The sequence below is a fragment of the Hylobates moloch genome, unplaced genomic scaffold (genome assembly GCF_009828535.3).
Source record: "Hylobates moloch isolate HMO894 unplaced genomic scaffold, HMol_V3 SCAFFOLD_21, whole genome shotgun sequence".
NCBI lineage: Eukaryota > Metazoa > Chordata > Mammalia > Primates > Hylobatidae > Hylobates > Hylobates moloch.
Genome location: NW_026652296.1, coordinates 35,797,214 through 35,807,942, shown reverse-complemented (window position 1 = coordinate 35,807,942; position 10,729 = coordinate 35,797,214). Strand labels below are relative to the sequence as shown.

Genomic DNA, 10,729 nt, shown 5'->3' with positions numbered 1-10,729 from the left:
ATATGTATATGCTTCCACAATATATGTATATGTATGTGTGTGTGTGTGTATATATATATACACACACACACACATATATAAAAAACTGGACCATCTGTCTGTATTGCTTAAATAACCAGAGCATTGATTTTTCATAAATGTGCCTTTTGCTCATCTACGTCCCAAACACACTTCCAGGTGATATCAAGAAAGGCTAGATCATTATCTATCAATAACACATTTGCCTTCTTAAGCGCATTGAAAAAGGCAGGAATAGAAACCAAGGTCAGAGAAAGGGCATGAGTTTGCCTGAGGAGAGTTCCTTATGAGGGAGGCACAGTGCCCTGCTGACAGAGCAGGTGAGGCTTCTTTGAGGAACTAACAAGAGGTCGGATTCACCCAGACTCTCTACTGGCCAGCAGTGAGTGGTTCTTTTCTTCATTTGTTTTGGCCCAAGGGCCATTTCAGGAAAATTTACTGGCTGGGTTTCTTTTCCCCCATTCAAAATAAAAATACTGGCTGGGTGTGGTGGCTCATACTTGTAATCATAGCACTTTGGGAGGCCAAGGCAGGTGGATCACTAGAGCTCAGGCGTTCAAGACCAGCCTGGGTAACATGGTAAAACCCCATCTCTACAAAAAAAATACAAAAATTAGCCGGGTGTGGTGGTGCAGGCCTGTAGTCCCAGCTACTTGGGGGACTGAGGCGGGAGGATCGCTTGAGTCTGGGAGGTGAAGGTTGCAGTGAGCCGAGATGGCTCCACTACACTCCAGCCTGGATGACAAAGTGAGACTGTCTCAAAAAAACAAACGAAAAGAAAATACTGAGTCTTGTGGAAAAAATATTACTCGTTCAAAGTTAAGATGACCAACAAGATAAGGCACTGCTGTCAGCAGTAACATCCAGGCACGTTTGAGAAGTAGGAACGGGGAGGTGCTTTTTAGTGTTTGGATCATGAAAGCAGGTTGCAGTCTAGGACCGAGATCCCCATTCTAGATGATCTTGACCTTCTGATAGAAAAGAACCCTCCAATTTCACATTTTCTATCTGGCCTCGCTGAAATTATGGGATACTTTTGGACATGAGTATCCTTCGTTCTTTCAACAGTAGCTTGCAATTGTTTTGTCCAACTCCTAGTGGACTTCAAACTGTGAAATTGTGTAAGACAATCTGCCTTCAAGGGACTGTGACACTCTCTCTGGTTACCAGTGTGAGCTGCTCACAGGTCCAACCCATGTGGTCTTTGTGAACCACACACCACTGGCCTATACCAAACCCCTTCCCCATTCTGCACCTGTGACAAACCACTAAAATATCTTTCTGGAAAAACAAAACCAAACCTCTGGAAGTTACCACATTAAAAACAAGTAATCTTAAGAAACCACTTTCTACACTGTAGAATTTCCATAGAGGGAAAAACTAGGACACTGTTCCATTTGCTAATAACTTTCCTTTGACACTTGTATCCTTATTCAGCTGATATTTACCAAATGCCCATAAAAACCAACTATAGACCCCTGTGCTTTCCTTTATGACAATGAAGTCCAACACTCACCCTGGCGAAATGGTCGTTTCCGAGAAGCGTCTGCAGGAGGACGGGCAGCTGCTGCTCCAGGTGAAGCTTAAGGCAGAGCTGGGTCAGCTCCTGGCGGTCCAGAAAGCCAGTCCCTGTGGTGTCGCAGCTGCTGTAGACTTCCCTGAGCTGCGAGACATAGTGGTTCTCTTCTTCATCCATCCCATAGCAGGCTGGCAGTGTGCAAGGGAAGAAGAAAACATCAGGACACTTTGCTACCTCCCCTCCCATTCTCACACTGCCGCTGAGCACCGAGCTACATGGTCCAAGCAGGCGCAGGAGCTGGCATGTGGGGAAGGCACCAGGGACCCTTGCAGGGCCAAGCACACAGTGGGAGGACTCAGCTCCACCCTTGCAGGAGAGGCCAGAGCAGGTTAACAGGGAGTGAGGATAAATAGTCCTTCAGTCGTCAGTCACAAGAACCAGAATTTCTTTGTTGTATGAAAAATATCCATTAGGCCAGGTATGGTGACTCACGCTTGTAATCCCAACACTTTGGGAGACAAAGGCGGGAGGACTGCTTGAACCCAGGAGTTCAAGGCTGCAGTGGGCCTTGACAGTGCCACTGTTCTCCAGCCTGGGCAGCAGAGTGAAACCCTATCTCAAAAAGGAAACTATTCTAGAATAATTAGAAAATAGAGATACGTAGTATAAAGAAAACTAAAACCATCAAAAATTCCACTACCATATAAAAACAATACTATAAATATTTTGACCAGCATACAATCTAATTTTTTTTTTTTTGGGAGACAGGGTCTTGCTCTACTGCCCAGGCTGGAGTGCAGTGGCGCAATCTCAGCTCACTGCAACCTCTGCCTCCTGGGTTCAAGTGATTCTCCTGCCACAGCCTCACAAGTAGCTGGGACTACAGGTGCACGCCACCACTCCCAGCTAATTTTTGTATTTTTAGTAGAGACGAGGTTTCACCATGTTGGACAGGCTGGTCTTGAACTCTTGACCTCAAGTGATCGCCTGCCTTGGCCTCTCAAAGTGCTGGGATTACAGGTGTGAACCACCGCATGCAGCCCAGATTAATTTTTCTGTATACATGTACATAGTTTTTTTCCTTACAAGGTTTTCTTTTTTTTTTTTTCAAATAATAGGTAGTAAAAATTTTACTAAATTGTACTAAATAAAAGTGCTTACAATAAGAAAAAAAGAGGCCGGGCGCGGTGGCTCACGCCTGTAATCCCAGCACTTTGGGAGGCCGAGGCGGGCGGATCACAAGGTCAGGAGATCGAGACCATCCTGGCTAACACAGTGAAACCCCGTCTCTACTAAAAATACAAAAAATTAGCCGGGTGAGGTGGCGGGTGCCTGTAGTCCCAGCTACTAGGGAGGCTGAGGCAGGAGAATGGTGTGAACCCCAGGGGGCGGAGCCTGCAGTGAGCCAAGATCGTGCCACTGCACTCCAGACTGGGCGACAGCGAGACTCTGTCTCAAAAAAAAAAAAAAGAAAAAAAGGAATCTCCAATAAAAATACACAGGGGATGTTAATAAATCACAAAAGAGAGAGATATATATATAATTAATAATCATCTAAAAATGCTCAAATTAAAACCAAGATATGCTATTTGTAACTGTCAAATTATCAAGACTAAAAATCCTGGATGCCTGTTGTAAGCAGGGGATCTTGTCCACTGCTGGAGAAAGGAATTGGCAAACATTTCTGGGGGGTACTTTGTCTGTATATCACGAATACTTAAAATATTAACTGGCCTAGTATCTACTTACATGAAATTCCTTATATTTAAGAAAACAGAGCTACAGACAAAAATATAAGTTCATCAGAATATTATTTATATAAGGACAGGAAAGAAAATAACCTAAAATATCCAACAGAAGAACAGTTTGTCAAATTATTGTGTATTTATATGACAGAATATTAAATAGTCTTGAAATTCACATTTATTTATTTTTGATTGTTTAGAGACAGGGTCTCACTCTATCACCCAGCCTGAAGTGCAGTGGCACAATCATAGCTCACTGTAACCTTGAATTCCTGGGCTCAAGAGATCCTCTTGCCTCAGCCTCTCAAGTAGCTGGGACTATGGATGCATACCACCGTGCCCAGGTAATTTATTTAAAACTTTTTACCAAGATAGGAGTCTCACTATGTTACCCAGGCTGGTCTCAAACTCCTGGACTCAAGTGATCTCCTGCTGTGGCCTCCCAAAGTGCTGGGATTACAAGGTGTAAGCCACTGCACCCAGCCAAAATCACATTTCTGAAAAATATTTAATAGCATGGGCAGTGTAGAAGAATAAAAACTTTAAAATAATAATAATAACTAATATACTTATTGGTCACTTTACATATAATAATTCATTTATGCCTTATAACAATACTACCAAGAAGCTTCTGCAACTTTCTGGAGGAAAATATATTTAAAAAAAGGGAAAAAAAGAAACAAATACATCAAAATGGTAAGAAATGCTTTCATGGTATTACACATTTATATTTCCTATTTTATATATTTTTATATCTCTCAAAAATTTTAGAACAAGTAGAACACTTTTGTAACTAGAAAATGTTACTAAAACAAAAAACATTAAGGTCCTAAAGATATTCAGATAAACCACATAAAACCACCAATATTAGGCCATCATTCTGACCCACAAAAAGGCAATTTCATATGGTTCAGTCTATAAGGTAGACACAAGAACTAAGTAACAATTCTAAAAAAGAGAAAATATAAGGAAACAACAACATGAAAAGTCAATCAAGCTCATTCATAATCAAGTAATTCGTAAACATGAAACAATGAAGCAACATCTCTTTCCAGCAAGGCACAGCACAGTAAATGCCAGTTCTATATAGATGTCGCTTTAAGATGGCGGGTGGCGTTTACTTGCCATCATCCACATGGGGTAGGGAAGTCGGAGTCAGAAGAAGAATGTATGAGGGGCTGAAAATCTGTTCAGATCAACTCCCCAGTGGAAAATGTGCATGCTCCTCATCTTACTCAGGAAAACAATATAATCAGTGATATAAAAATTAATGTTGGCCAGGTATGGTGGTGTGAGCCTGTAGTCTCAGCTTCTCAGGAGGCTGAGGCAGGAGGATAACTTGAGCCCAGGATTCAAGGCTACAGTGAGCCATGATCACACCACTGCACTCTAGCCTGGGTGACAGAGCAAGATCTTGTCTCTTAAAAAAAAAAAAATTAAGTAGAATCTTCATGGTGACATTAAACTGATTGTAGAAGGTGAACACATCTGACTTTTTAATTAAAGACCTGTTGATAAGCTGTAAAAACAGCCAGTATCTACACTGAGAAGGAACAAACTGGTTCATAGTCTCAGATGGCGTGCAGGTGAAAATGATCATCTGCTCAGCATCTGCAAGGGCCTGCCCTATTTGCTAATCAAATTACTCAACCCTTCTCAGACAGGAGTACACAGAAGTTCAGACAGGGCGAAGACAAGTGAACTGTGAACATCTTCCTCCTCTTTCAGACTGTTTTGAGATGGTAACAATGAAAATGGACAGAAAACCATAAACAATAAGGAAAGCAAACTAAGCCTGGGCAACATGGTGAGACCCTGTCTCTACAAAAAATAGAACTAGCCGGGCGTGGTGGTGCATGCCTGTAGTCCCAGCTACTTGGGAGACTTAGGTAGGAGGATCACCTAGAGGCCAGGAAGTCGAGGCTGCAGTTAGCTGTGATAGCGCCACTGCACTCCAGCCTCAGCAACAGAGCCAGACCTCGTCTCAAAAAATAAATAAATAAATAAATAAATAGAAATGAAAAAGAAAGACAAGTGGTAAAATTCAGAATGTGAAAGGCAAGGAATGGGGACAGAGGGCAGAGCGGCTGGTGGAAGGACCCCAGGCGAAGGTGAGCAGGATGCCTCCAGGGCTCACCCAGCCCACCAGGGCCCAATTTCCAGCCCTTTCCTGTGTCTCCAAGAATCATGAAAAAATCCGTTTTGAAAATTCCTCCACTTTTTTTCTATTTTATGTTTAGTTGTTACCAATTCAACCATTTAAAGTACATAAAATAAAGAAAATAAAATAAGCCTGTCCCTCTACCCTCCCTGCTTCCCAGAAGAATCACTGCTTGGAACGCAGGCTTTGAGATCATTTCTAAGTCTCTAGAACAGATGGGTGGCGAGGCACGTACGTAACACATAGACACACATGTATTTTCACATAAGTATAATAAGTGTAACACTGAACACATTATTTTCCAACTTGTTTTTAAACTTGCACTGAGAGATTGTTCCCTGCCTCCCTCATTTTAAAAAATACAATGCGCTCTTGTGTGCAGGGCTGCAACATCATGTATCTGACTAAGTATTCTCAAAGAGGGACGCTAGGCGAATCCAGGGTTTTCTCTTACATCACCTCCTGCTTGTATGGGCATATGTAATCTGAGGGGCAGGGGAGTATTGGGGGAAATTCAGTCAGATACCGGGCAAAATTCACCCCTGATATTTCACATAGGTTCTTTTCTATTTTCCCTAAGCGTCAGCCGGTTTGAGAAATAAAGGGACACAGTACAAAAGAGAGAAACTTTAAAGCTGGGTGTCTGGGGAGGCATCACATATCGGTAGGTTCTGTGATGCCCCCAAGCTGCAAAACCAGCAAGTTTTTATTAGTGATTTTCAAAAGGGGAAGGAGTGAGCAAATAGGTGTGGGTCACAGAGATCACGTGCTTCACAAGGTAATAAAATATCACAAGGCAAATGGAGGCAGGGCAAGATCACAGGACCACAGGACCACAGGACCGGGGCGAAATTAAAATTGCTAATGAAGTTTCGGGCACACATTGTCATTGATAACATCTTTATCAGGAGACAGGGTTTGAGAGCAGACAACCGGTCCGACCAAAATTTTATTAGGCGGGAACTTCTTTGTCCTAATAAGCCTGGGAGCACTACGGGAGACTGGGGCTTATTTCATCCCTACAGCTCGACCACAAAAGATGGCCGCATCCAAGGGGGCCATTTTAGAGGCCCACCCTCAGGGACGCATTCTCTTTCTCAGGGATGTTCCTTGCTGAGAAAAAGAATTCAGCGATATTTCTCCCATTTGCTTTTGAAAGAAGAGAAATATGGCTCTGTTCTGCCCGGCTCACTGGCAGTCAGAGTTTAAGGTTATCTCTCTTGTTTCCTGAACATTGCTGTTATCCTGTTCTTTTTCCAAGGTGCCCAGATTTCATATTGTTCAAACACACATGCTGTACAAACAATTTGTGCAGTTAATGCAATCATCACAGGGTCCTGAGGTGACATACATCCTCCTCAGTTTATGAAAATGACGGGATTAAGAGATTAAAGTAAAGACAGGCATAAGAAATCACAAGAGTATTGACTGGGGAAGTGATAAGTGTCCATGAAATCTTCACAATTTATGTTCAGAGATTACAGTAAAGACAGGCGTAAGAAATTATAAAAATATTAATTTGGGGATCTAATAAATGTCCATGAAATCTTCACAATTTATGTTCTTCCGCCATGGCTTCAGCCGGTCCCTCCGTTTGGGGTCCCTGACTTCCCGCAACAGGGGAGAAGACAAAACCTCCTGCATTGAGCACTCCTGCTCCTTCCTCTTCCTGAGCTCTGAAAGGTGTGAACCAACCACTGTTTCCTCCTGACCATGCCCCAAAAGCTGTGCCTTTGGGAAGGTCCAGGAGTGCTTCCCAGACAGCGAGGCTTGGAGGAAACACGCGGCTGGGCTGTTTTCCCAATGTCGGAGGGTAAAAAAGGGATCTCTTCATCTCTCGGCTGTGGGCAAGTCCTGCACCTAAGCCAGCTGGGGGTGCCCGGCCTTGGCTCTCAGCTCTCCCTACACCACAGCTATTTTTACTACACAGGGGAAGGCACAAAATGGGGGCTCAAAGTTCTTTCTCACGGGCATCTTTCCCTTTCTAAACAAGATGGGGAAAGTCTCAAACTGGGCCCTGCAGAGCCCTGGCTGCCCTTAGAAGGACAGCTCTGTGTGTGGTCAGGCCTGGCCCATGACACTACAAACCCTCTGTGGAACTAAGCGAGGCACAAAAAAGGAAAGACCCTGCCATGGCTGGGACTGCAGGGGCAGCAAGGCTGGAGAATGAGCTCCTTCCCCGCCACCCACAGCAGCTGGGCCCACCGATCCCTTCCATGCGTGGGGCTCTCAGGAGGCCCCAGCCACACCACTTCCCTTCCTCCCAGAGCCCCAGATTCACGTTTTCGAGGCTGGGCTAGGATTTCCAGAGGAGGGAAGGAGCTTCAATGCCCATATGACTATGAATAAAGCATCCACAGGAGGGCTGGCCAGCAGGGCTGGCGTCTGGCAAACATTGGTCCCCTCTGGCCCTGTCTTTGCAGGCTCATGGCATAGGCAGTAGGGGTAGCCCACCCATCTGACCAGCCAGCCCCCAAGGGGACCTGCAGCTCTGCTCCGCCATCCCCATGTGAGCAGGGAAGTACAGGCAGCCCCCGCCACTTCTCAAGGCTGCACCGAGCCTTCTCAAGTCCATGGCTGAGTTACTGAGCATTCGGAGCCGCTCCTCTCCTCTCCTCTCCCTCACTCCTGTGTCTCAGACTCTGCCCAGAGAGCAGGTGCTTCACCTACTGGTGAGTCAGGTGCGGGCAAGCAGGTGAGTCAGACACAGCAGGTCTGCAAGCCAAAGACCTTTCTGTGACAATTTGCCAGCGTATGGCCTAACCCCTATCCAAGACAATATCCAGCCACATTTTCAAAATAAAGGAAAGGAGGAGGTACTGTCTCCTCCCATACACCCGATAGAACCTGTCCTCCCCTCACCCCAGGAAGAGGGGCGAAGTGTCTTTCCATAACCTCTCAAATACCCCATGACCAACCTTAGTAAATGAGGCAGTTGGAAACCCTGGCCAGGAAGGCTTAGAAAAACCCCAAGGCTCCACAGAAGACTGCATTCACCTGGAAAGCGGCCTGGCTCAGCCACATAGGAACCCCGCTGCAGAGAGGCTGGCCGCTTCAAGTGGCTGCCCTGGGATCCAAGAGCCCCAGAACACAGCCCAGGCAACAAGACAGCAGACAAACCATGAACCCCGCGGAACTGTGGAGGGTCTCAGAAGCAGTTGAGCAGCCTGAAGTTGGGGCTTAGAATTCCAATGTTCACACACACTCCACTCCCTGGAGTCTGGAGCTGATGATGACAGACGGATGTGGGAGAGGAGAATAATGAAGGGGCTGAGCCCAAAACACACACACGCGCACACAGAAAAACTGCACTACCCAGAGAATGAGAGAGGAAAGCCATTTCAGCCAGGAAACAAAACAGACTGCTGGGCAAAAAGAACGATCCAAGACCAAGGGAAGTTTCCTGGACACTGACATGTTACAGTGGCAAAACAAACATCAACAGCAGAATCAGAAGACAAGGAAAGCTCCTATAAAGTGTATCTAAACAATAAAGATAAAAAATGAGACAGAAAAAAAGGGAAATTAAAAATCAATTCTATACAGTAGTCAAATCAGTGTGGTCTCAGCACAGGCAGACATAGACCCATGGAACAGAATACAGACCCCAGAAATCAACCCCCATGCACACAGTCAAACGGTCTTCAACAAGGGTGTCAAGACCACAAAACGGGAAAAACACTATCTCTCCAATAAATGCTGCAGGGAAAACTACAGATATCCACAAGCAAAAGAACTCAGTTTAACCTTTGCTTTCTACAATATACAAAAATTAACTTTTGTAAAATTTACCAAAAATGGATCAAAGACCTAAATGTAAGACCTAAAACTATAAAGCTTTTTATAGTTTTAACTAAAATAGTGTAATAGTTTTATAAACAGAGAGAAAGCTTCATAATGTTGGATTTGGCAGTGATTTCTTAGCTATGTCACTAAAAGCACAGGCAACAAAAACAAAGATACACAAAGGGGACTACATCAAACTTGAAAACTTGAAGGCACTGCGGGGCCAGGCTGGTGGGAGCAGGAGAAGCCAAAAGAAAAGTAGGTAAGCTCTAAGTCTGTCCTTCTTCCTGGCCCAGGATACACAGTCCTCCTGTGCCCAACTTCTCACCAGACACCTGCACGTTAGCTCACTGCAACCTTGGCCTTATCAGTACTGCACAAAGCCCTCTTCAGCATGCAGCATAAACGCTATTCTATAAAATCCCCAACAAAGCTTTGTCTCTTTGCAGTCACCTCCTCTCTTCCTGCTGTGCCTGTTGCTCCCTTGCAATGTATTTTTCTACTTTCTCTTTGCCCTTCTTTACCTACCTACAAGGTATTTTTCTCCTTTCTCTCTGCCTTTCTTGGTAAATTCTTCTTACCCCTGCGCTGCCAGCCCCAGACAGTTGCCGCTCACCTGTGACAATAACCAAAAGAATTCAAAACAGCATCTCAAAGAGATACAGTCATGTATCACTTAACACTGGTGATAAGTTCTGAAAATGTGTTGTTAGGTGATTTCGTTGTTATGCAAACATCACAGAGTGTACTTACACAAACCAAGATGGCATGGCCTCCCACAAACCTAGGCTACAAGCAGGTTTGTGTACTGAACACGGGAGGCAATTGTAACACAATGGTAATCTAAACATAGAAAAGGAACAGAACTATAGTATTATAATCTTATGAGACCACCACTGTATATGCAGTCCATTGCTGACTGAAATATTGTTATGTGGTGTGTGACTATATGTACAGTCATCCCTCAATATCCATAGGGGGTGGTTCCAGGACCTCTCATGGATACCAGAATCATAGATGCTCAAGTCCCTCTATAAAATGATGTAGTATTTGCCTATAACCTATGCATATCCTCCTGTATACTTTAAATCACCTCTAGATTATATATAATACCTAAGACAAGGTAAATGCTGTGTAAGCAGTTGTTATACCACATTGTTTAGGGAATAATGACAAGAAAACAAAAAGCCTCTACATGTTCAGTATAGAGGCAACCATCACAGGCCTAACTACATTTTTGAATCATGGTTAGTTAAATCCATAGATGTAGAACCCACAGATACAAAAGACTCACTGTACTTCTGTGTACAATGAAATATTATGACACCTCAAAAAGGAGGAAAATCTCGTCATTTGCAACAACATGGATGCGCCTAGAGGACACTAACGCTAAGTGAAGTAAGGCCGGCACAGAGAGACAAACGGCACAGACCTTACTCAGATGTGGACTCTAGAGCAGCTGGCCGCAGAGAAGCTAAGAGTGAACGGAGTGGCCAGGGG

At 44.4% G+C, this 10,729-nt stretch overlaps 1 protein-coding gene across 8 annotated transcripts in view; it reads right to left on the bottom strand.

The window, feature by feature from the left end:
- The window catches only part of NINL (ninein like), a 141,404-nt gene that overhangs the window by 74,581 nt on the left and 56,094 nt on the right, over nt 1-10,729 (bottom strand). For 6 of the 8 annotated variants that reach the window (XM_058432964.1, XM_032142251.2, XM_058432968.1 and 3 more), the window contains exon 2: nt 1,535-1,725. In XM_058432964.1, the coding sequence (XP_058288947.1) occupies nt 1,535-1,714 (180 nt within the window). In that variant the 5' untranslated portion in view covers nt 1,715-1,725. Of the gene's footprint in view, nt 1-1,534; nt 1,726-9,757; nt 9,879-10,729 lie in introns of those variants that run through there. The other 2 variants (XM_058432965.1, XM_058432967.1) reach the window with 2 other exon arrangements.